Genomic DNA, 26,970 nt, shown 5'->3' on the forward strand with positions numbered 1-26,970 from the left:
CCTATTACCCTCCTGAACCCACCCATTCCATATTCTGCTAATAGTCATTGGATCTCGACCAACGCGAGCAGCAATGTCGCGATACGATAAATCGCAATCGCGGTAGGCTACAATCCGACCTTTATCAAAGTCGGAAACGTGATGGTACGCATTTCTCCTCCTTACACGAGGCATCACAACAACGTTTCACCAGGCAACGCCGGTCAACCGCTGATTGTGTATGAGAAATCGGTTGGAAACTTTCATCATGTCAGTACGTTGTAGGTGTCGCCACCGGTGCCAACCTTGTGTGAATGCTCTGAAAAGCTAATCATTTGCATATGACAGCATCTTCTTCATGTAGATTAAATTTCGCGTCTGTAGCACTTCATCTTCTTGGTGTAGCAATTTTAATGGCCAGTAGTGTATATGTTCTAGATGTAAATAAATGGTAACAGTGAGACTTAACACGCAATTATGATTGTTGTAGTCATTCTGAAAAATGGGGACATTAATTTCCAGGAGCAAAGTTTTATAAATGTAAAAGGACACTCACACATTTATTATCATACAGTTCTCTTTACATAGCAAAGACCGTACAAAAGTGGCGTAAAAACAGTGTGGAGGAGGAGAAGACAGTGGATGAGAAGAGAGCGGCAGAGAGGGAGAGTGGTGAGCGGCTAGGGGCTCAGGCTGAGCGAGAGGAACTGCTGCACGTCGCATTTGACCCGGCCCAGCACCTGCGACACGGCGTCTCTCAGCTGCTGCTCCACGGACGCCGACACCTCCGTCTTGAAGTGGTCGCTCAGCCACGACACGATCTTTGACGTCAGCCAGCTGAGCTCGCCAAGGCCGGTCAACTGGAACATCATAATTATAGAGTGCAGACCAGGGCTGCCAACTGCGCGGCTGGAGTTTACTACAGGCTTTAAATGAAACAAGTTTTGACTCACGGAAGGAAGAGGAAAAACAGGGTAACCGGCGAGTAGGATTCGCGCAACGAGTGTTCCATACAAACTTAATTACGTATATAAATAAACCATCCATCACGAAACTCGACAATTTGGACGATTTTTGCCCGTTACAGATATCGTTATTGGCGTGATATCGGTTCCGGGATTTCCAAGACATTCGAGATTAAGGTCAATTTTTTTGTGTAATTTCACATTTTCTATCGTAATTTTTTGCTTATTGTGGAGTCATATTTGCATTTTATGCTAACTGGCAATTGCAGATGCATTGACTTCCTGTGCTCCCGTCCCTGTTGCGAGTACTGGTAAGATTTAACGGAAATCTCCACAGAATAAAACGGTACAGCCGGCCTTAGGGCTAGTGTTGTTATGCGAATGTCTATTTGTTCTGTTGTAACGGGACGTCATCCTCTAGCATTACTTTTCCTCGACAGTAGTTGTCGATACCAGTACTAGTTTTAGAATTTTGGACAGGTCAATATTATTTCAGTTGCTTTTCTGAAGTCTTTCATATAGTGTTATACACAATATGTTATCTTTCAGGCTAGAATTTATGAAAGGAAGTTACTTTATAAAGTGTTTTGGTTTAGATGTTGCAATTGATAAGTACTGATTCTGAATGTATAGTTAAAATAACTTATTTAGAAAGATTTGAAATTATGAATTACTGGTACACTTAAAATTTCTATTATTACTTATGCAGTCCTGTACTGTTTACCATATTTATTTTTGGATTCATTTATGAAATAATAATCGAAATTAATAATGTAACAGAAACTAGCAGAAATTCATTTGTTAAGAAAAACTGTAAACCCTTTGGAATATTGCCTCTGATGTGATCGGACGTATTTTTGTGCAAACAATGAAATACACGCTTTGTTAATGTGAAAAATCAAAACTGTATAATATACTAAAATATGAGAAAATATATTTAGGTAAAAAAAAGAGATCTGCAACAACAATCTTAAAATTTATTTAGTTCATTCCAACCGGGGGGACCTGAAATGTGAATTTTCAGCTTAAGGAATAAAACCACTAGACAAGAGGAACTGGAGCCACCTCAACGTGACAAGCTAAGTAAAGCAGAAAGTTTATTGTGGTCTTCGCTCCTCTCAAATCTTCATAAAAGACTATAATGTGGACAATAGACGGAAGTACGAAGGAGGAGGTAGATTACATTGTGGAACACTTCAAAAGACATTTTGTGGGATATCAGAACCTCATCGCAGACACTGAAAGTGCAATCCTGTGGCAGTTATAGTATTACTTTGAAAGACCGGAGATGTTGTACGTCTCATAGGCATAGACTGCCAGCTCTGTGATTTGACACCCTCACTGTTAGGTGGCAAAGTATTCGCTTCCACACCGGCATGGACCTTTATTTCATCGTTGCTTTGCCAGTTAGCAAGAAATATTTGCAAATTGTACATACAAATCTACCTCGTGAATCACTGAGCTTTTTATCAGATTATGATCGCAATGTAAGTTTGTGATGACAAAAATATTATTTATATGACATAATTACAATGTAACAATGTTAGGATTTTTTCTTTTACCTTTACTGAGAAAGTTTACTTCTTGCCAAATTTCATGATATATGTTAACGGGAAATACCCTATAGGTTTTGATGAGTGAGTTTGAGAGTATAAAAACTTATGTGGCATAAATGGCTGGATATTCTGACAGAATTAACGTAGAAGCTTAAATTTTTTATAACGTCAAGCTTTCAATTCGATACGTCTACCCGTTGTTGAGAAAGCGGGATCTTTAACAGTCGGACAGGCAGATAGGCAGGCAGGCAGCCGGATAACAAAGTGATCCTGTAATGGTTCCGTTTATACCGACTGAGGTACAGACTCCTAAAAAAGGATGTCTATGTAAAATCTGTTACTACAAACTAAGGTAAGGATTTTTGATACAGTGTTTACTAATAGAATGATTCACGAGAAACATCTATGTATACAATTTATTACCGCTACGCCAAACACATATTTAACTCAAGGTAAAAAGACCTTTGCGTTTTGAGAAAGATGTCTCTGAGTGTCACCTCTTCATGACGGTCGTTACACCCCTTCTGTCAGACGGAGAGCACCGATTCTTTACCACAGTGTTAGGGAGATATTCCGTTACTTCAACTGTGGAGACAGAAGAAAAACCTGCGCTACACCCAAGTCGTCTGGGGCGGACCACGACTTTCCAGACAATAAGGGGCTAAAGCAACAATGTCTGCACCATGAAACTGTTGTTGTTGTTGTTGTCTTCAGTCCTGAGACTGGTTTGATGCAGCTCTCCATGCTACTCTATCCTGTGCAAGCTTCTTCATCTCCCAGTACCTACTGCAACCTACATCCTTCTGAATCTGCATAGTGTATTCATCTCTTGGTCTCCCTCTACGATTTTTACCCTCCACGCTACCCTCTAATACTAAATTCGCGATCCCTCGATGCCTCAGAATATGTCCTACCAACCGTTCCCTTCTCCTCGTCAAGTTGTGCCACAAATTCCTCTTCTCCCCAGTTCTATTCAATACCTCCTCATTAGTTATGTGATCTACCCATCTAATCTTCAGCATTCTTCTGTAGCACCACATTTCGAAAGCTTCTATTCTCTTCTTGTCCAAACTATCTATCGTTCATGTTTCACTTCCATACATGGCTACACTCCATACAAATACTTTCAGAAACGACTTCCTGACACTTAAATCTATACTCGATGTTAACAAATTTCTCTTCTTCAAAAACGCTTTCCTTGCCACTGCCAGTCTACATTTTATATCCTCTCTACTTCGACCATCATCAGTTATTTTGCTACCCAAATAGCAAAACTCCTTTACTACTTTGTGTCATTTCCTTATCTAATTCCCTCAGCATCACCCAACTTAATTCGACTACATTCCATTATCCTCGTTTTGCTTTTGTTGATGCTCATCTTATACTCTCCTTTCAAGACATTGTCCATTCCGGTCAACTGCTCTTCCAAGTCCTTTGCTGTCTCTGACAGAATTACAATGTCATCGGCGAACCATACGCCGAATTTGTTGAGACCATTCCCGTAATTGTTTCCAGAATTGAAAAACTAGTGGGGTGAATTCAAAGCCAAACCGGTTCACGCAGATATATTGAGGGCGAATGGTAAAACGATATGCGACGAAACGCTTGTAGCCGTTCTTTACATGTTCTCTTATTCGTCCTGTTAACAAATAACAATACTATTTATTCAGAGGAGACATAAATGTAGACTGTGATGACTCAAAAAACCATTAATATTTTAATAATTATTGAAACACTTCATTAAGCTCTACGGTGCTCTCCTCGCAGCGAAATATCCAAACAATGTATTCACTTCCTTAGTGCACCACAATTCGTGAATGTTTCAGGGAAGGCATATTTAAAAATCTGCTGGTGATACAAACCTTTATTCACTAGAAGTGTCGAACATCCGACTATCAGCCGGTACTTACGTACATCAATCTGTACGTTAACGTTATTACTGTGGCGCTGGAAAATAAAATAAAAACGCACCCCTGCGTCACTGAAGCTCTCGCCAATAATAGAGTACATTAATACGGTCAACAGCAAATTCCGTTAACTTAGATAAAAAATCTTAGCATATTGCATTAACGTAGATAAATAATCTTAGTACACTCTATCTGCACAAGCCGTTGTCTATAACGTTTGGTGACTCTCAGTTTTGCTTTCTAGTAGTTCAAGTAATGATAACAATCTTGGACAGTCGTTACCCTACATTTCTCAATTGGTGGAAAGAAAGGTAAGAGCACAGTGGTCACCTAATTAGCTTCGGTGCAAAAAATTCATAAAAGCGCAGTAGCGTAAAAATTTTATCTAAGTTTTATAATGGAGAAACATTACATTCATAAACAGTGAGTCTTCGGTAGGCCTAATGTTGATTATTTTCCAGAGATAATCGTTCAAAAGTCAGATTTAATAGAATTTGTTAGTCTTTAAATTTATTTCGCCTTACTTTCACATATTATATGGAAATAAAATAACAACAATGAAAATGTGAGTGCATATTGCGAAGTGCACTGTAGTTAGGCAATGCTACTGTGCCACGTAGCCCTAAAACCGCTCTGCCTTAATTTGTAGCTAATCATCTAAATACCTTAATTCCTGTAGGTACAGCAATAAGTTTATATATATATATGACGGTGACAGTAGAGAAAGGCTGAAATTCGGTGCCGGCAGGCTGCCTACTCCCCTGGAATGGTACCAATGTCCTCATCCAACTGAACACCACAAACTGTGTCATTCCATCAGACACTGTGTAGAGATTAAAAATATAATCCACGACACTGACACGCTTTAAATCCTTACACCATCACCTCTCTTCCCCTCGGTGGCCAAATATTTCAGCGAAAACTTCTTCCACCCCCAGTATTTGAACTGTCGCCACCAAACAGGCTTGCGTTAGCGACGTCAGTTAACGAACTATGGTTAGACAGTGGAAGGTTCACAGATACAGTTTTACGTTTGTTTTCTTGAAGAGTAAGCTGCAGTCCGCGTAAGTCGATAAGCTGGGTCGGCAGGTCGACAGGCTCCAGTCATCTACCCTAAGCTGCTGCGGCGATGAAGCCTCTGCGCCGAAGGCAGCGTCGGCTTTTTATGACGCTGGCGTCGGCTGAGACCTTTGTCGCGTTGCGCCTTCGTTTGAGCCCGACCTTGTCAGAACGTGGTCACGCGAAGGTTGAAAGGAGACAAAGGCAAGGTTCCGGATCCCAGAGCGGAAAGCGAATGTGGGTACTGGGCACACAGCTGTTCGTGTACTCTTTAAAAGCGGGCTTAATAAATCGACTGTTATCGATAAGACGTCTAACATCGGCCAGTACGAGCCGCATCATCTGTAACTACTGGGGTTTATCTGTCTATTAGGATCGCAGTCGCACACGGGGAAGCGCTATTTGCTACTGGGCGCTCTCAGGGGAAGGAAGAGCATATGGAGGACTCTGCTGGCCGTTGCTGAAGACGATGGGTGCTGACGGCTGCAAGTCGCGATTCATGGTGGAGAAATGAAGCCTGTCACATGGGCTGAAGGCCATACTTGACGTCTCCCATCGACTGGGCTCTTTTAACAACGGGAAGCACAGCTGATCTGCTGGACCTGAATTGGGATGCACGACAACGCCTTTTATATTTATGTGCCTGCAATCTGAATGTGGTTAGGCTTCAAAATGCGCAAAACAAGCCAGTGTCTCCACAGTTCATTGCGTATGTTTCTATGGTAAATGCATCTCATTACCGAAGCTAATTCCACGACCAAACCCCGTGAATTATGCGATGTAGACTGTTGCATCGTTGGATATCACTGTCCCAGCCGTTAACGATGGCTTTAGAAATCGGAGCCACTAACACTCCTTCCGAATAAAATGAAGATTACATTTTCACCTCCTATGAAAGACAAGGATGTCGCAGACGGAACGATCTGTCGCTCTGCTTAAGGGTGGCAATGCGAATCAGCAGCGCCTTTACAAGCAAAAGATCCCTGCTTTAACATGACGTGACATTATCGGAAAATCTAACTCAGGATAACGGAATGGGGATTTCAATTCCACTACCCCGAACCACAGACCTTTCCGGTGGGGAGAGGCTTGCGTGCCTTAGTAATACAGATAACCCTAACGCAGGTGCAACCACAATGGAGGGGTATCTGTTGAGAGACCAGACAAACGTGTGGTTCCTGAAGAGGGGCAGCAGCCTTTTCAGTAGTTTTCGGTAGTAGTATGGAAGATTGATTGAACTGGCTTCGTAACATCAACCAAAACAGCATTGCTGTGCTGGTATTGCGAACGCCTGAAAGCAAGGCCAAAGTACAGCCGCAATTTTTCCCGAGAGCATGCTGCTTTATTATATGCTTAAATGATGATGGATTCCTCTTGGGTAAAATATTCCAGAGGTAAAATAGACCCCCATTCGGATCTCCGGTTGGAGACTACTCAGGAAGACGTCGTTATCGGGAGAACTAAAACTGGCATTCTAAGGATCGGTGAGTGTAATGTCAGATCCCTTATTCGGGCAGGTATGTTAGAAAATTTAGAAAGCGAAATGGATAGGTCTAAGTTGGTATTAGTGAAGTTCGGTGGCAGGAGGAACAAGACTTCTGGTCAGGTGAATACAGGGTTATAAATAGATAATCAAACAGGGGTAATGCAGGAGTAGGTTTTATAATGAATAACAAAATAGGAACACGGATAAGCTACTACGGACAGCATAGTGACCCTACTATTGTAGCCAAGGAAGACACAAAGCCACATCTACCACAGTAGTACAAGTTTATATGCCAACTGTCTCCGCAGATGAGGAGATTGAGGAAAGGTATGATGAGATAAAAGAAATTATTCAGATAGTTTGCATCACCCCTATACCCAGAACTCCTGAAGATAGAAGTTGATTGTGGATATTGTATCATAGACACAGTCCCTTTGTTCAGAGATGTCACCCAAAGATGTAAACAACCATGCATGAGCAGCGCCTATTAGGCAGAAGGGGTCCAACAGCCGATCAGTTTCAGTCATTCCACAGGAAGGAGGTGCACGGCTCGTGTTGTCTGTAGTTCAACCCTGCCTAGACGGCCAATACCGTGGTTCGATAGCGTCCGCATTGTTACTTTGTGCCAGGAAGGGCTCTCAACCTCAACAAGGGAAGTGTCCAGGTGTCTCGGAGTGAACCAAAGCGATGTTGTTCGGACATGGAGGAGATACAGAGAGACAGGAACTGTTGATGACATGCCTCACTCAGCCCGCCCAAGGGCTACTACTGTGGATGACCGCTACCTACGGATTATGGCTCTGAGGAACTCTGACAGCAATGCCACCATGTTGAATAATACTTTTCGTGCAGCCATAGGATGTAGTGTTACGTAAACTGTGCGCAATAGGCTGCATGATGCATAACTTCACTCTCGACTTCCATGACGAGGTCCATCTTTGCAACCACGGCACCAGGCAGCGGAGTACAGATGGGACCAAAAAGATGCCGACGAATTGGAATAAAACATCCCATATAAAATGTGTCCAATTTTATTTGCTACAGAGATAGCGCTAGTTACTGAGGTAAGTTTTCACTTTACTTGTTGGTACTCCTGTTGCTATGGGCCCATTTACAGTCTGCCATTTTTATTTCGAATTCCAAGCTGTTAAGCTGCGCTTGATTTTGCATAACTGAATGCTTCAACTGCGATTGTGATGTGTTGGCCAATTCTTGTGCAGCGTTTAAGCGTACCGTACATATTCACAAATGCATAGTATGCCGATACTTTGTTTGTGAACAAGTTTCATATTGGAAGAGTTGGTGGTGTCTCTAGAGAATACACCAGACGACTTCCTAATCCCAAAGTACCAGATTCAAGAGTATTTACTTACGTTCGCCAAACTGTCTCATACTTACTCAGTTCTCAGTAGCCATATCTCATCTAAACATGCAAGTGAAAGGAGTGTGGATGAAGTGGCAATCATTGTTGGCAGAACGTAGTCCTTCAACAAGCATACGCAGAATTTCTAACCGAATCGGTATTCCATATCGTTACAGGGCCGAAGCACTGCAACAAATACGTTTGAGAGTATCGCATGCAGAATCGCGGTTGGGGGTTTATGTTACTCGGTTCCTATTTGATCTAGGAACATGAGGTAAAAAGATTTTGGTTTAGTCCGAACCAGCGGCCACTTGTATAGCTATTAGAACGTCTGCCTTACTGTAAGGTCACAGTATATCAAGTAAGGTTTGAACGACTAATAGGAGCTGGCGCTCAGGCAAATTGTGCAAATAGATTAACTCCGTTTGCAAAATATGTTAATTTGACAGAAATTAATGCTCAGCTAATGGCATCATTTTGACGTGCACCGTTCGGATCTTAGTGCAAAAATGTGCAAAAAACTTGAGCTAAGAACTTTCAACTTACACGAATCAGCTCAGACTATGCAGTGTGGTAGAAACATGGATTAAAGTCAAAACGAAAGTTTTTTATCCAATAATTTTTACCTTTTGTCGAGATACGATGATTTAAAGTTGAGGTAAATGAAGCATCTAAAACTCATTCTTACGCGAACTGAATGCCCGGAAACAGTATAAAATGATTCATATACATAAAGAATGTATTCATACGATAAAACTGAAAACTTGGTTTCCAAAATTCTAGCTTAATTCGGATTTTACGTACCAAACAAACACCGTTTTCTGTGAATTTCTTTACTTGCGTCACTTCTGTGATTCAAACTAGCGTGAATTGGTACAAATTTGGTAAAAAAATAGACAAATACACGCAGTTAATGATCGTCCTGTTGTATGCCATGATATAGGCAACGTGGTTCGAAAGAATAAAAACACTAAACCGGATTAGTCATCGCACGAGTCAACAAAAATCTACATTAATTACTTAGCTGTGATGGTCTAATGTCAAAGTTATGGTAGAATAACAATTGAGAAGCACCAAAAAATATGCTCCGATCATAGCAGAAAAAAAGCTAATATGTCATGGGCAGAGTAAAGAAGGAAATTAGATTTTTTACGTATTTGGCAGCTTCAGAGATATTTAAATCAGAACAGCTTGACATATTAGCGCTTTTTTAGGAGTTAACCCCATTTCCCATGGCACTGAGGTCTCTTAACTGCAGTGTGCTGGTACAGTTGCAGCTTTCAACTTATAGGCTAAATTCCCCGATTCTGTGCCCAAGATCTATAATATTTGCCAGCCATAGTAAACAATATATGATATTTATGGCTGAAGAGCATACATATAATAACTAAAAACGTTTTCGTATTAGGATAAAATTTCTGAGGGTGGATTTTTTCCTGGAGGGTTGACATCATGTATGATGTTGCTTTGTTTGACACGATGCATTGTGTTACATGGCATAGGTAGTAACACTAACAAGTAAAAAAGCGCGAATATGTCGAGATGTTTTATTTTAAATGTTTTGAAGCTGCCAGATAAATCGAAGTTACTTCCCTTCATTTACATCCACAAATCTGTCCAGGACATATCCGCATTTTTTGTGCTATGATAGTGGTATTTTCATTCTGGTACAGGAATATGGCGGACGTTAGGTATGCACGGCCAGTATCCTTACCATTTACAGAAGATCCAATACCTTTCACAAGCAGATGAAGACAGGCGATGGGAATTTTGTAGTTGGCTAATTGCATACCGCCAAGTGATCCCACTAATACTGTTCACTGGTGAAGCCATTTTCACACGTGACAATAGCAACAACACTCATTATTCACATCGGTGATGGGGTGAAAAGTTACACGTCTTTGGGGAAAGACATTGTCGAGGACGCTACTCTGCAAATATGTGGTGTAGTATTGTAAACAATCAGCTGATTGGAACTGTTTTGTTGCTGCATCTTCTTACAGGGCACTGTTATCTATTCTATAAAACGAGCTTCCACCACTATTGAAAGAGGTTCCTTCGTATACAGGAACGTAAATGTTCTTTCTGCATGACATGGCCATCGTAGATACTAATCCTCGGGTGGCAAATCATCTAAACCTAACATGCCCCAGAAGATGGATCGGCAAAAACGGTCTTGCTTTTTGGCCGCCAATTTCTCTAGACTTTACCCTTTTAGGTTTTTGCCTGTTAGGATGCGTGAACGAAGTCTACGAAGTAAAAATAAACAGAAGAGACGGTCTGATCGTTCGGACAGTAAACAGTGCTGCCTCCACAAAAAACGCTAAGAAGATATGAGAAGAGTTATACGTTATGATGTCAAGCGGATTCGAATGTGAGTGGAAGTCGAGGTATAATTTATGAAGATCAGCTTCGAGCTTAATTATTTGCCTCGTCTTAACATTGCTGTGAATATTTGTTTGGGTTACATTATAACAGCTGTATATATGTAACAAAAGAAATGAACACATATTATATGGAATGTATTTGTTACCACCAGGCAAAACTGCTTTTGTTCGGCTATAACAGTTAGTTCTTTGACTACAATGGGACATGGCTCATTGGAACTAAACATACGAAATATTTATTTCTTTTATTACATGAATGATAAAACGATTTACTTAATTTGATACAATCCATTGCCATGGGAGTGTTTGATAATTAACAGCTTTTGATGCACTAATTAACAAACTCTTCTCTTGAAGTATAACGTTCAACATTTATAAAAGTTAAAATGTTTATTTGACACTACAGACGCTAGTCAAGCCACAGTCACTAAAACGATAAAATTCTTAAAAGGTTACATTACTAGTTTCGACGCACTAGTCTTGTGTTAGCCCAAGTGGCAGTGGATCGTCTTTACAAGATTTCATTAGCAGAACACACTACGATTGCGTGCTGCGTTCTTCACTGAAGCTGCAAAGAAACTGGTGTGGTGTCACTGCCAGACACCACACTTGCTAGGTGGTAGCTTAAATCGGCCGCGGTCCATTAGTACATGTCGGACCCGCGTGTCGCCACTGTGTGATCGCAGACCGAGCGCCACCACACGGCAGGTCTCGAGAGACGTACGAGAACTCGCCCCAGTTGTACGGCGACGTTGCTAGCGACTATACTGACGAAGCCTTTTCTCTCATTTGCCGAGAGACAGAATAGCCTTCAGCTAAGTTAATGGCTACGACTTAGCAAGGCGCCAATTGTCACAGTGCATGTATCTTACGAGTCTCATTTGTATAGTCAAGAGAGATGTATCACAAGGATTGATTAAAAGTTAAGTATATTCCAAAGATACGTATTTTCTTTATAGTATTCAATACGTATCCCGTTCCAGACTTGACGCCAGTCGGCGTGTGTGTACGCGTGCCTTTCGGCTTCCTCCTCAGTGTGGCGTGACTAGCTTGTTACGCCACAACAACTGGCATAGACATGCATATTCGAACACAGAGGTACGTAGTCAGAGTACGGCGCTGCAGTCGGCCAATATAGGACAAGAGTGTGGCGCAGTTGTCAGATCGGTTATTGCTACTACAATGGCAGGTTATCAAGATTCCAGTGAGTCTGAACGTCGTGTTATAGGCGGTGCACGAGCGATGGGACACAGCATCTCCGAGGTAGCGAAGAAGCGGGGATTGTCCCGTACAACCATTTCATGAGTGTACTGTGAATATCAAGCATCCGGTAAAACATCAAATCTCCGACATCGCTGCGGCCGGAAAAAGATCCTGCAAGAACGGAACCAACGACGGCTGAAGAGAATCGTTCAACGTGACAGAAGGGCAATCCCTCCGCAAATTGCAGCGGATTTCAATGCAGGGCCACGAAAAAGTGTCAGCGTGCGAACCACATAACGAAACATCATCAGTATGGGCTTTCGGAACCGAAGGCCCACTCGTGTACCCTTGATGACTGCACGACACAGCACTGACATTGGACTGTTGATGGCTGGAAACATGTTGCCCGGTCGGACGAGTCTCTTTTCAAATGGTTCAAACGGCTCTGAGCACTATGGGATTTAACTTCTGAGGTCATCAGCCCCCTAGAACTTAGAACTACTTAAACCTAATTAACCTAAGAACATCACACACATCCATGCCCGAGGCAGGATTCGAATCTGCGACCGTAGCTGTCGCACGGTTCCAGACTGTAGCGCCTAGAACCGCTCGGCCACTCCTGCCGGCAGTCTCGTTTCAAATTGTATCGAGCGGATGGATGCGTACGGGATGGAGACAACCTCATGAATCCACGGTCCCTGCGTGTCAGCAGGGTACTGTTCAAGCTGGTGGAGGCTCTGTAATGGTGTGGGGCGTGTGCAGTTGGAGTGATACGTCTGGATACGACTCTGATATATGACACACACGTGTGTTCTGTCTGATCATCCGCATCCATTCATGTCCATTGTGCATTCAGATGGACTTGGACTGATTCCAGCAGGCCAATGCGACACCCTACACGTCCAGAATTGCTACCGTGTGGCTCCAGGAACACTCTTCTGAGTTTAAACACTTCCGCTGGCCACCAATCTCCCCAGACATGAACATTATTGAGCGCATCTGGAATGCCTTGCGGTTCACAAGAGATCTCCATCCACTCGTACTCTTGCGGATTTAAGGACAGCCCTGCAGCATTCATGGTGACAATTCCCTCCAGCACTACTTCAGACGTTAGTTGAGTCCATGGAACCTTGTGTTACGGCACTTTTTTGTGCTCTCGGGGCCCTACACGATACTAGTTTCTTAGGCTCTTCAGTGTACCCAGCTACGGATAAAAAAAGTAAACTGATCTCGCTGGAGAGGGAAAGAAGTGGTACTGACCTTGACGTCGATATCGCCCATCTGGTCGATGCGCAGGTCTTGCAGCGCCAGGCAGTTGGCCTGCCCCAGGGAGATGTTGACGGTGACGGCGATGGAGTCTGAGGCGACGGTGGCGGCGAGCTGGCCCTGCGCCTGCAGGGAGCCGAGGCGCGCCTCGTAGTGGTCGTAGCGCGCGGCCAGCGTGGCCAGCCCCAGGCCGGCGCGTAGCTGCAGCGTCCCGCCCTGCCGGCTCACCGTCGTCGGCTCTGTGCGCCGCAGAGTCGACAGGTTGCGCGCCATCCCGCCCGTCGCGTCGAAGCTGCCCTTCAGCTGCAGCGGGCCCAGCTTGCGCACGAACTCCCGGTGCAGGTCTGGCGCCGCCACTTCATCCTTGCCCTGTTGGATCGTTTATACCCACAGCTCCATACACTTGCGTAGACTATCTGATCAAAATACTCCAGGCATCAATTTGTGGATATTAACAGTGGTGTGTCCAACCCTCTCCTATACGACGGCTTGCACTCTGCTAAGGACGCTTTTAACAAGGTTTCTGAGTGTCCGTTGATGAGTGGCAGCTAATTCTTCCTCAAGTACCGAAACCAGAGAAGATACCTGAGCCGTGGCGCCATTGAGTTAGTACACTGTTCTGTCTGGCGCCACTGGCTCAGGTGTAGTATCGACTATCCTGCTTCCAACCCCATTGCCAATATCTATGAGGAAGGTATCTGTGGGCTGTGTCCTTAGAAGGTCTTTGCTTGCCGATATAGACAGGGTGTTACAAGAAGGTACGGCCACATGTTATGTGGACATGTGTCCGGAAACGCTTAATTTCCATGTTAGAGCTCATTTTAGTTTCGTCGTATGTACTGTACTTCCTCGATTCATCGCCAGTTGGCCCAATTGAAGGAAGGTAATGTTGACTTCGGTGCTTGTGTTGACATGCCACTCATTGCCCTACAGTACTAGCATCAAGCACATCAGTACGTAGCATCAACAGGTTAGTGTTCATCACGAACGTGGTTTTGCAGTCAGTGCAATGTTTACAAACGCAGAGTTGGCAGATGCCCATTTGATGTATGGATTAGCACGGGGCAATAGCCGTGGCGCGGTACGTTTGTATCGAGACAGATTTCCAGAACGAAGGTCTCGCGACAGGAAGACGTTCGAAGCAATTGATCGGCGTCTTAGGGAGCACGGAACATTCCAGCCTATGATTCGCGACTGGAGAAGACTTAGAACGACGAGGACACCTGCAATGGACGAGGCAATTCTTCGTGCAGTTGACGATAACCCTAATGTCAGCGTCAGAGAAGTTGTTGCTGTACAAGGTAACGTTGACCACGTCACTGTATGGAGAGTGCTACGGGAGAACCAGTTATTTCCGTACCATGTATAGCGTGTGCAGGCACTATCAGCAGCTGATTGGCCTCCACGGGTACACTTCTGCGAATGGTTCATCCAACAATGTGTCAATCCTCATTTCAGTGCAAATGTTCTCTTTACGGATGTGGCTTCATTCCAACGTGATCAAATTGTAAATTTTCACAATCAACATGCGTGGGCTGACGAGAATCCGCACGCAATTGTGCAATCACGTCATCAACACAGATTTTCTGTGAACGTTTGGGCAGGCATTGTTGGTGATGTCTTGATTGGGCCCCATGTTCTTCCACCTACGCTCAATGAAGCACGTTATCATGATTTCATACGGGATGCTCTACCTGTGCTGCTAGAACATGTGTCTTTACAAGTACGACGCAACATGTGGTTCATGCACGATGGAGCTTCTGCACATTTCAGTCGAAGTGTTCGTACCCTTCTCAACAACAGATTCGGTGACCGATGGATTGGTGCCGGCCAGTGTGGCCGAGCGGTTCTAGGCGCTACAGTCTGGAACCGCGCGACCGCTACGGTCGCAGGTTCGAATCCTGCCTCGGGCATGGATATGTGTGATGTCCTTAGGTTAGTTAGGTTCAAGTAGTTCTAAGTTCTAGGGGACTGATGACCTCAGATGTTAAGTCCCATAGTGCTCAGAGCCATTTTTTTGATGGATTGGTAGAGGCGGACCAATTCCAAGGCCTCCACGCTCTCCTGATCTCAACCCTCTTGACTTTCATTTATGGGGGCATTTGAAAGCTCTTGTCTACGCAACCCCGGTACCAAATGTAGAGACTCTTCGTGCTCGTATTGTAGACGGCTGTGATACAATACGCCATTCTCCAGAGCTGCATCAGCGCATCAGGGATTCCATGCGACGGAGGGTGGATGCATGTATCCTCGCTAACGGAGGACATTTTGAACATTACCTGTAACAAAGTGTTTGAAGTCACGCTGGTACGTTCTGTTGCTGTATGTTTCCATTCCATGATTAATGTGATTAGAACAGAAGTAATAAAATGAGCTCTAACATGGAAAGTAAGCGTTTCCGGAAACATGTCCACATATTTTCTTTCTTTGTGTGTGAGGAATGATTCCTGAAAGTTTGGCCGTACCTTTTTGTAACACCCTGTATACGGGGATCGCTGGCCCTAGAGGGAGGCACGAAGTTTGGGGATTGGCGGTAGCGTCGCAACAAGAGGTGGTCACGAGTTCCGAGCGGCCGAAGCCACAAGCTGCGCAAGGAGCGCCTGCGCAGAGCGAAGATACCGGAGTACTTCACCGGGGTCAGCGTCTACTACGAGCACCAGGCCGACATCCCGTCGGTTGGTTGGCAACATTCGTGTCGGGCGACTGCTCGTGGCCTGGCTGCCCTCTTCTACCTGGCTCTCATCGGCACCACACTGTAACAGCTGCGGCGCACAGTGGATCCATGGAACTGCTTGCTGATAAAGGGGAGTAACATTCTGTAATCCTCTTGGTGATTTGTTTCTTTGTCTACCTGCCCCTCTTATTATTTTCTGGTTTGTACCCGACCCTCAGAATTTTACTCGGTCGGCTCTTTGGTCGTAAATGTTAGCAGTAGTACTGAATTCAGACACTAGTTGTCGTTTCAAAATTTGTCCCGCTATTATATTGCCTTTCATTTCTGGTTTGCACTCGATCATTAATGTTATAATTAAATAACTCTTAGTCGTAAATACAGCCGGAACAATTGTACTAAGGCACAGTTTGCCGTGAACAAAAGAGGGACCTCGTGGTTTGATTTTCCAGTCATTAGTTGTAATGTTGCACTAAGCTGTTCGTTTCCATGTTTGAAAAACCGGGTGTATTTTAGGTGGATCTTGTAGTTTCTTCGAATGAGTTCTCTTGTAATAAGTTTTCACAAGTAATGTATCAAGACGTTCCTTCAGAGCGGTCTTTCTAACTGACAATCGGTTTGACCTTGAAAATGTTAACAGCCACCTGCCACCAGGGCTTTAGTCAATTGTGAGAAGGGAGGGGTTGGGGTCCTGTCGCACCTTGATTGCCGACTGAAGTTAAGAGGTTGGTTTCTTTGAAGTAGGGAAGCCTCAGCATTGCCATACAGTTTGCTAATCTGTTTAACCTTTAAGCACAGGTGCGCATCTTGACCCCGAACCTTTCAACATACAGCTTTCAAATTAAAAGTTAAGTCATTTGTTTTGAGTAATTGAATCACTCTTGTCATCAATGGTGCTTATATAGTTTGCATGTGTAGCAGAAGGGGATGTAATAAGATAGACTGTGTCCAGCGCGATTTTAAACACCGCTGTTTCACCCGATAAGGAGCGGGATGCACGTCCGGCCGTCTTGTAATAATTGTCATACTGTTTGCTGTTTTAACTTAGAACTACCTAAACCTAACTAACCTAAGGACATCACACACATCCATGCCCGAGGGAGGAATCGAACCTGCGACTGTAGCTGTAGCGCGGTTCCAGACTGAAGCGCCTAGAACCGCACGGCCACACCGGCCGGCTATATATTGTTAAATAAACAGGTTGTGTGAAAAGAAAGTGTATTGGTGGGTCCTCCCTTCCACGTTTTCCTTAATTCCAGTAAGTACCACGCATCAGTAACGATGTTGCACGCTGGAGTCTGCAGCGAAGTCGACGTTCTAACTCATCCGAAAGGTGTTATATTGGTTTTAGGTCACGACTCTGGGTAGGCAGTTCGGTCCAGAAATGTTTTTGCCCACAAAATATTGCTCACAGTTCTGCTTTATGACAGCTGATTCAAACAATTCCCGTATGCAGACTGTTACTCTACTCTATGCAGTACACAACGCTGTAAAATGTACCCTTGAAGACTGCAAGACACAACACCGACATTGGACTGTAGATGACTGGAAAGACGTTGCCCGGTCGGACGAGTCCCGTTTCAAATTTTATCGAGTGGATGGACGTGCATGGGATGGAGACAATCTCATGAATCCGTGGTACCTGAATGCAGCAGGTGACTGTTCAAGCTGGTGGAGACTCTGTAATGGTGTGGGACGTGTACAGTCGGAGTGATATGGGATCCCTGATGCGCCAAGGTACGACTCTGACGAGTGACACGTACGTAAACATTCACCTGCATCCATTCGTGTCCACTGTGCATTCCGACGGACTTGGGCAATTCCAGCAGGACAATGGACCACACCCTAACCACGAAAAACACCCAGTGCCATAACTCAACTTCCTCCGTGCCTCACTGTCGGCACTACACATGATGGTTGACAGTTTTTCCATTACTCGCCAAACGCAAACCCTTCCATCGGATTGCCGTCATTCCAAATGATTCGTTTCAAGTCACGCACTATCCAGCTGGGTCTCTCTATACACCACCTCGAACGTCGTTTATCATCGACTACAGAAAAGTGTGCCTCATGAGGCGCTGCTCGACTACTGTACCCCATTCTTTTCAACTCTGTAGGTAAAGTCATTGTGCTAGTTAGACTCCTGGTGCCACTTTGGAACTCACGAGTAATTCCTTCCACTGATCTGATGCTACTTTTTAAAAACCACACTCCACAATGATCGATGGACGCTGTCCATCGCTAAATATGATTTTCCTAACCTTGTTTAGCTGTGATCCTTCGTTCGCGTTTCCACTCCACAATTATTTACCACCACTTGAAATGAACAGATTTAGAACCGTTGAAATTTCCCTGATAGATTTGTTGGTTCACATTCAATGACTAGTCCACGACTAGTCCACGTTCAAAGTCACTAAGCTCTCCAGACACTCATTCTGCTGTCACTACTTCTCTAGTAAAGAACATTACACTCCTCGCCTCCTTTTATACTGGCAAATCCGCCTCTCGTGACATCTAGTGGTCAGTTACGCATTACACAGTTGTGTCCAGATCTATTGATCAGATAATGTGTAACATAAATATGTTCAACATTTTTAAGGCGATCACCAACAGCTGTTAAACTTTATGAAAAGCATGACATGCATTTGTCTATATGATATTTATCATCATTACTAGGTTTGTTACTATCTACCATCACAGTATCTGTATACAGCACAAAAACCAAAAATAGGAAGCAAACAGGTTGGGTTGGGTTGTTTCGGAAAGGAGACCAGACAGCAAGGTCATCGGTCTCATTGGATTAGGGAAGGATGGGGAAGGAAGTCGGCCGTACCCTTTCAAGGAAACCATCCCGGCATTTGCCTGAAGCGATTTAGGGAAATCACGGAAAACCTAAATCAGGATGGCCGGACGCGGGATTGAACCGTCGTCTTCCCGAATGCGAGTCCAGTGTCTAACCAGCAATCAGGAATACATGGTGTACGATCAATTACGAATTTGGAAGGTAACATAATACCTAAGAAAGTTCACATTTACGTTTCACATCATCTCATATTTATATGTTAATGTCATTAACACACCATCAGAACTGCTGATCAAAAGGACAAAAATGTATTCGTACACAAGAGCCGAACTGCAGATGTCGAAGCACTCTTGTAACTGATCATCAGCTAATTTTAAACAAATTAAACGAGTGAATCATGAGAAAAAAAAGGACCGATCGTGCAGTCAGTAAAGAAAGTTACTAACAATGCAACAACAAAACTTAATTATATACTGCAAAATATAAGTCAGTTGTATAAGAGTACACTGACAGAGAAATCATTGGAGACGTACCAGAATTAATGATGTAAAAATTTAAAAAGTATAACACCGGGTGTTCAGAAAGTAACTATGCAGTGCCATATTTTGGTGTGTAATGACTGATATGATTGTCAATTATTAATACAACATTTTCCGTTGTTTGACATATTTGAACCATATTTGACCAGTTATTTGCATTTCTTCGCAGGTCCGATTTGGTTGAAGACCAACGTCTTGTGTGACATCATTGTGATCCATGTAATCATGCCGACGTATAAACAAAGAGTGTTCCTTGTGGAGCAAGTGTTCCGCGATAGAGACACGTTTACCTCAGCAGTAGAAGCTGCATTTTCAGTAAAGTTCCCAAGAGTGAAGATGCCTAACCGCAATGCTGTACGGAACCTCATCACCAAGTTTCGAAAGACCAGAAGCGTTCATAATGCTCCAAAATCAGGCAGATCATCCACATCCACATCCGAAGAGAAGGTAGCGGAGGTGCAAGACACGATGCTGCAAAGCCCAAAGAAATCGGTTAGACGACTATCTATCAGAGCAGGCACACGTGTCCGTGGGTTCCCCTTACAAGAATCTCTGGAAGTCACTGTCCATGTATACGTACAAAATGTCGGTCGTGCATGAACTGAGACACACCGATCGCCCGGCGCGTGTGAACTTTTGCGACTGGTTTCTGTCTTTCCTGCAGGGCAATGATGAGGGGATTCTTGACACAACGTTTTCCACGGATTAGGCATCGTTTCACCTCTCCGGTTACTTGAATAGCCAGAGTAGTCGTGTGCGGACTAAGGAGATTCCGCATGAATTTAAGGTGTCCCCACTGATGATTAAAACGTTGGTGTTTGATGCGCCGTGACTCGTGGACGCATCATTGGGCCGGTCTTCTTTCAGGACACCATAAATGCAGAACGGTACTGCACTTGCATTCTGAAGACCTTCCTAGGTGAACAGAATGAGGACCAAATTGAGAATGCCTTGTTCCAACAGGATGGGGTGACTGCACATACCGCCCACAAGGCGATAACATCTTCGGTGACCGCATTATCTCTCGAGGACTCTGGCCTCCGCATTCACTCGACGTGGCCCCACCGGATTAGTTTTTATGGGGAACGTTGAAGGGAAAGGCCTACGAAGGCAATCCGCACACCATACAACAACTCCAAGCTGCACCGACACGTCACATGCGGAACGTCATTCCCAATGTTCTGCACAATATCTTCCAGAAAATGCAGAAACTTGTGCAACTCTGTCTTCAAGTTCAAGGGGATCACTTCCACCAACTCTTGTAACTTCCATGACGTTTAATAGTTGCTTACTGAACACCCTGTATAAATAGGCATGCAGTAATCACTGTTATGTCGGATAAGAAGTAATAGAATGTGACAGAAATGAGAAATTGCTTCTGAAGACCGATCATCACAGATAAACATAACACAAGACTGAAATACTCTTGCAAAAAGTCAAAAGGGGTGTATGATCAAACAGAATAAATGAATGAATCACATAATACATAAAATTAATTTCAGCTTTCTGCCTGTCCTACCGATACAGAAATGGTCGCACTGTTCACATTCCATCTCACTCGATAGGCAATGCTCCACAGCAGTAATGTATTTTATGAAAGGAATTTTTGAAACAACTTCAACCTGCTAGGGTAATCTCTTTGTTGTGTTACCAATTTCAGTCTACAAGACGTTCGTGGGTTATCTTTCTATGATGGATGGGCAATCACTTAAGGAACTGTTATCTTGTTATTATTTGATCAAGTTCAACACATGTTATGTCAAAGAGGTGCCTTTCGAAGGCTCTTCCGAATGCCATAGAAAAAAGTATATTGTTACTGCATCGTGTCTCACAAGATATTGATAGAGCCTACACAGAAGAGTGCCGAGTTGCCTACCACTCAGGCGCTAGTTATGGTCAGACATCAGAGAGTCCACGACAAGGACTAAGTTATGCAACCGCCTTACGCAACACAAACCCACCATCCACTCACATTAATGTGGCCACCGCCTGTGTTCGACATCAACGTGCAATAACCGCTCAAAATGGCAGATGGCAGCACTAGCCAGTGGATGATATATAAAGCGTGTCAGGGGTGTGAAAAACAATGCAGCCGTTGTCGTAATGCGGAAACGGAGTGATTTATTTGACTTTCAAAAGGGCACGATCATTGGTTTTTGGGCCATCATTTCTGAAAGTGCTAAGTTTGTATTGTTTGCGTGCCTCCATGGTTAACGTATACCGTGTCTGGCAAAATGGCAGTATCCAAAACCGCCTCTGAGGCATCTGTGGCACATCATAGGCCATAGATGAGAGGAGTGAATGACGGCTGCGGTGATGTGTACAGGCTCACAGGCGTGCAAATGGTAAGCAACTGACTGCCAAGATGAACCAAGGAGCTGTCAACTCGTTTCTAGGGGCTATCGTTTCCAAGGACTATCAACTCATTTATAGGAGCTGTCAATTGCTCAGCAAATAACTGCCCAGATGGACCAAGGAGCTATCAGTACCGTCTCCTCAACGACTGTCCAGCGAACGTCGCTGTGTATGAGCCTCCACTGCAGGCGTCTCATTCAAGCATCCATGATGATTGTTGTTCATCGGCGACGAAGGCTGGAACTCGCACGCCATTACCGCAAATGGACGTCCACTGAGTAACGACAGGTGGCCTTTTCAAATGAACCACGTTTTATGCTCCATTGGACAGATGGTCACGGGCGTGTCAAACGTCGGTACGGTTCAGGGCGGAGGAGGGAGCGTTACGTTTAGGGAAATATTTTTGTGGCAATCCCTGGGTCATTTCGTAATTCTGGAAGGCGCAGTGAATCAACAAAAATATATATCTGTCCTTTGGGATCATATCCACCCCTACACACAGTTTTCTTTTCTTGGGTATGATGACACCTACCAACAGGACAATGCAACGTGTCACACAGCTCACATGTACGTACGCTGTTTGAAGAGCACCAGGATGAGTTTACTGTACTCCTCTGGCCACCAGACTCCTCGGATTTAAACCCAATAGAGAATCTGTGGGACATGACGATCGGGCTGTTCGCTTCATATTCTGAACCAAGAAAGCTAGCAAAGCTGGTCACAATACTGGACATGGCTCCATTTTCATGTCGGTACCTTTCAGAACGTCACTCCGTTAGTCACGGTAATGTGACTGGACCTGTAGTTCTTCGAATACACATCCATCCGCCAAACATGAATATATGAAGACACACATATCCACTCTGCAGTCGGATAGTGTCTCAGGATGGTGTTTCTGCGAGTGTCTCAGCGTTTACGTACAGTTAGCACGAAGAAGATCCGTGCTGGACATTCTGCATGTGATATTAATCATCATTCTGTAAGTTTAGGGTTATACGGCAGATTGGTGAAAGTGAACATTGATCTATATTGCCACACAAATCTTCATGCTCCAGTTAAGTATGGTAAAACTTCTATTGATAAACCACTGCACGCTGTTGTTAATCTGTGTTGCAATCTACAGAGTGGCCGACGAAGAAGTCCAGATTTTAAAATTAAATAACATGAAAACAAAAGTCGATAGAATAACGCAACAAACGGTATTACTGTGATGACTTTAAGAATTTTATACGGGAGTTTCTAAACAATATGTAGAGAAACGGCTAAAAGATTGCACTTTATCTGGAGGCTTTGGATTTTGAAGGGAAATATGTGTAGTGTGCAGGGAGGAGACCCCCCAAGAGGGATCATTGCCGATAAAATTTTATTAAATAAATTTTTCCATGCATAACGTACGGCCGTGGTGGAAGGCGCTGGCCGGAAGTTCGTGGTCGGCACATTCCTGCCACGTGCTCCTCGGTCAGGCTCCAGTCCCACGGGTTGGTTGTGCTGACGAGGGTACGCTACTAGCAAGGCGCGTTGGCGGAATCAGCCCTCCAATCAGAGACTAGTCGTGTGATCACGTGGGAACGCGGCCGGGAGCGGCGAGGGCGGCTTGGAAACAACTCCGCGCTCTCTTAGCTTCAGACCTCGACACCGAGTAGTCGCTCCTCTAGCCTCTGACTCTCTCCTCAAAGCTCCTGATGAACAGACGGCAACCCCTCTTGGGGCTGCTCAGCCCTACGTAGGCACCCATAAACTATCGTTACATGAATAAACAGGGTCCATTCCAACTTCATTAATTTTCATTTTCACAACGCCCACCGCTCCTGACCTCAATCCTGACGAACAGTAGACTGTTTCTAGTATTGTGTGCGTGCTGGAACGCTTCAAACCAGTCTCTGCTGTAACTCTTTGGGCAGATTTCTTCGGACGTTGATGAGTAGACCCAGAAATTGTGGTGACATTGACAGGAGTAACTATCGTTCGCCCGTGGCCAGTAGCCGCAAGTAGATCATCAAAGCCGCTTGCCTCTTCGAATTGGTGAACTGCTGGCGACTGGTTTTCGCATCTGGTCTTTTGGAACATTAAATAGTGTTTGAAAGCTGCACTGGAAACAGTACTGGAAACTGGAAACACGCGTTGTTCAGTAGAATGATTGATTTCAACCTCTTTTTTCCGCACGTGCCAGCCGGTGTGGCCGAGCGTTTCTAGGCGCTTCAGTCTGGAACCGCGCAACCGCTAGGGTCGCAGATTCGAATCCTGCCTAGGGCATGGATGTGTGTGATGTCCTTAGGTTGGTTAGGTTTTAGTAGTTCTAAGTTCTAGGGGACTGATGACCTCAGATGTTAAGTCCCATAGTGCTCAGAGCCAGTTGAAGCATCTTCCGCTTCAGCGATGAAAATGATTGCTCTACGCTTCGGAGTACTATCTATAAGCACTAGGCATTGCGATTACAGCGTCACGTATTAGAAGCTTTTGCAACGACAACTTCGAAAGTACTGTATAAAAATTTTACAGCCTACACAATAATCGTACAATTTGTTGCGTTTTCTATCGATCTTCGCGTTAATGTTATTTAATTTTAAAATCAGGGAGTCCTTTGCTGGACACCCTGTATTTTTGCCATAGCTGTTGCCTAACCCTATTTGGGCTCTGTGGCGACTCTGTACACTTGTTGCGTGCTAGCAAAAAAATGGTTCAAATGGCTCTGAGCACTATGGGACTTAACATCTATGGTCATCAGTCCCCTAGAACTTAGAACTACTTAAACCTAACTAACCTAAGGACATCACACAACACCCAGCCATCACGAGGCAGAGAAAATCCCTGACCCCGCCTGCGTGCTAGCAGGTCACCTCATTGCATGACAGCCTACTTGGTAGTAGGGGCTTGTCCTCCTCCCTCTTCTGTGTGCTTGACAAAAAGCGCATTTGGTGGATACACGAGTTGTGTTTAGTAAAGAACATAATCAGCATCATCTTCATTCATCACTGACTGTTCTTTTGTTCAGCATGTGTCCACCGTCTGTATGATACAGAGAATTGCATTGCGTATAACAGTCCACTTCCTTCCAAAATAACTTTTACTTAGTGATGTAAATGGCACCAAGAGGTTTCAAGAAAAAATAAATAAATTAATTAATAAAAATAAAAAATAATGAGAGGTGACAATGGAAACAAAAGCCGCACCTTAGCGTGAATCCCCCTGCAGATGATCTCCAGCGCGAAGTCTACGATCTGGTCGAGGTAGTCGTCGTGCAGCTCGGCGTCGTGACTGTAGGCGGCCAGCGGCAGCAGGAAGTGGCCGTCCCTGGCGGCCGGCTGCTGGGGCACGTGGTTCGAGTCCAGGAAGGGCGCGTAGTCGGTGAGGCGCAGCGGCGGCGGCCGGCGCCCCGACTGCGGGGGCGACAGCGGCAGCTGCGGGGGCGGATCGTTCACGAAGACGTCGACCTGCGTGCGCCGGTCGTCGCTGCCGAAGGCCGGGATGCTGTTGTCGTGCTCCTCCACCGTCTCCACGTCGCGGCCCTGCGGCGGCGACACGCGCACCGGCAGCACGTTCACGTTCACCACCTGTGCGGGCAGGGCACGCTCGTGATGTTAGTTCAGTGATTACAAAATCGAGGAATGCAAATAAAAGTGTATACATGACCTCTGTGAACCTACAGAAATGACAATATCCCTGCAGTAAAAGTACGGGAAGCACTGAAAACGGTTAATGTGAAAGAAAAATGGATTAACTTGTTTAAAAGTTATACAAGAATACAAAAGTAATTATTAAGGTGATAAACAGGGTGCCCGAAGCATTTTCGTTAACACTGGCCCAAAACATGGTTGAGTAAAGTCAACTACTTTGCTTAACAATATATATTATATAAAGATTTTATATAAAGATTTTAACTTTTAGTGACAACGGCCCCGAAAGCCTGCAGACTTACAGCCGGCCGCGGTGGTCTAGCGGTTCTAGGCGCTCAGTCCGGAGCCGCGCGACTGCTACGGTCGCAGGTTCGAATCCTGCCTCGGACATGGATGTGTGTGATGTCCTTAGGTTAGTTAGGTTTAAGTAGTTCTAAGTTCTAGGGGACTGATGACCACAGATGTTAAGTCCCATAGTGCTCAGAGCCATTTGAACCATTTTTTTTACATACTTACATATCTTCTCATACTGCCAATTTCCATTATTATAATTTTCTCCCCAACAATATATATGTAGTTACATTCCATCCTGGATTTTCTATTGTTTGACTACTTTGTTTAACATTTTTTCGGAGCAGGCGTTGAATGGCTGGTGCAGGAAATGCTCAGGCATGGGTGGAGATACTCTTCATTGCCTTTTATTTGCAGATGAACAGGTAATGTTCTCTCAAGAGGAAGAGGATATAGCAGACACACTGAGAAAACTTGAAGTGGAGTACATAAAACGGGGTTTGGGATAAATCTGGACAAGAGTCAGTGTATGTGTATGGGACAATATATGGTGAAAACTGACGCAGACGAAGGAGAAATAAAATCCTGTAGAAGCTACAAATATTTGGTAACTATACAAAGTAATTCCTGTACGTGTAGCAAGGATATCATTAATTGTTGATAACATTACTGGTAAACAGCCATCTGTCAGTTAAGCAAAATTAGTAAAAAACAGTCTCGATCGCACAGTCTTATATAAAAAACATGACCGGGTTCGGCCTCTAGTAGTATTCGTCTTCAGATAATGTAGTATCCGGCTGACGATGATAACACTTGGAGCACCTGTACAAAACTGCCGGGGTCAGTTCAGACGGTAGTCTACTACTAGAGGCCGAAACCGGTCACATTTTTTTAATAAAAGGCTGTGAGATAGAGACTTTTTTATTTTACTAAATTTAAGAATATTTGTTCCAGAATAGCAATGGGGAAGAGAGCTACTAACGTTTTGCGTAGGACAATATTAAATGCCGCCCGTTGTGGCCGAGCGGTTCTAGACGCTTCAGTCTGCAATTGCGCGACCGCTACGGTCGCAGGTTCGAATCTTGCCTCGGGCATGGGTGTTTGTGATGTCCTTAGGTTAGTTAGATTTAAGTAGTTCTAAGTTCTAGGGGACTGATGACCTCAGGTGTTAAGTCCCATAACGCTCAGAGCCATTTGAACCACAATATGAAATAACAAGTATTCGGCTGGACACTAGGTAAAGAATATTTCACAATGTGATGGATAACTATTTCTGTATGGAGCTGGGATGTGGCTTCAAACAAGGAAAGTTTAATAACATATAATATTAATAATAATAATGGAAATGGGCAGTATGAGAACATGTCTGCAATTAATGAGGCAAAATAAGAGTCGAAATGAGGAGGTATGAAAGCAAATGTAGATAAAGTGCTCCATAACAAAGGCTTAGGACAACAGAGCGCTTCAATGGTACGGGAACTTACAGGAAATGTCTATAACCACTGATGGCTAAGGAAAATTTTAAA

The 26,970-nt window shown here is 44.2% G+C and overlaps 1 protein-coding gene across 1 annotated transcript in view; it reads right to left on the reverse strand.

The window, feature by feature from the left end:
* Positions 1 to 520: 520 nt before the first annotated feature.
* The window catches only part of LOC126236871 (uncharacterized), an 85,288-nt gene continuing 58,838 nt past the window's right edge, over positions 521 to 26,970 (reverse strand). Inside the window, exons 4-6 of the mRNA XM_049946490.1 lie at positions 24,710 to 25,090; positions 13,166 to 13,540; positions 521 to 839 (exon numbers count right to left, since the gene is read on the reverse strand). Coding sequence (XP_049802447.1) covers positions 660 to 839; positions 13,166 to 13,540; positions 24,710 to 25,090 — 936 coding nt within the window. The 3' untranslated portion in view covers positions 521 to 659. The remainder of the gene's footprint in view (positions 840 to 13,165; positions 13,541 to 24,709; positions 25,091 to 26,970) is intronic.

Source organism: Schistocerca nitens, chromosome 2, assembly GCF_023898315.1.
Source record: "Schistocerca nitens isolate TAMUIC-IGC-003100 chromosome 2, iqSchNite1.1, whole genome shotgun sequence".
NCBI classification, from domain to species: Eukaryota; Metazoa; Arthropoda; class Insecta; order Orthoptera; family Acrididae; genus Schistocerca; species Schistocerca nitens.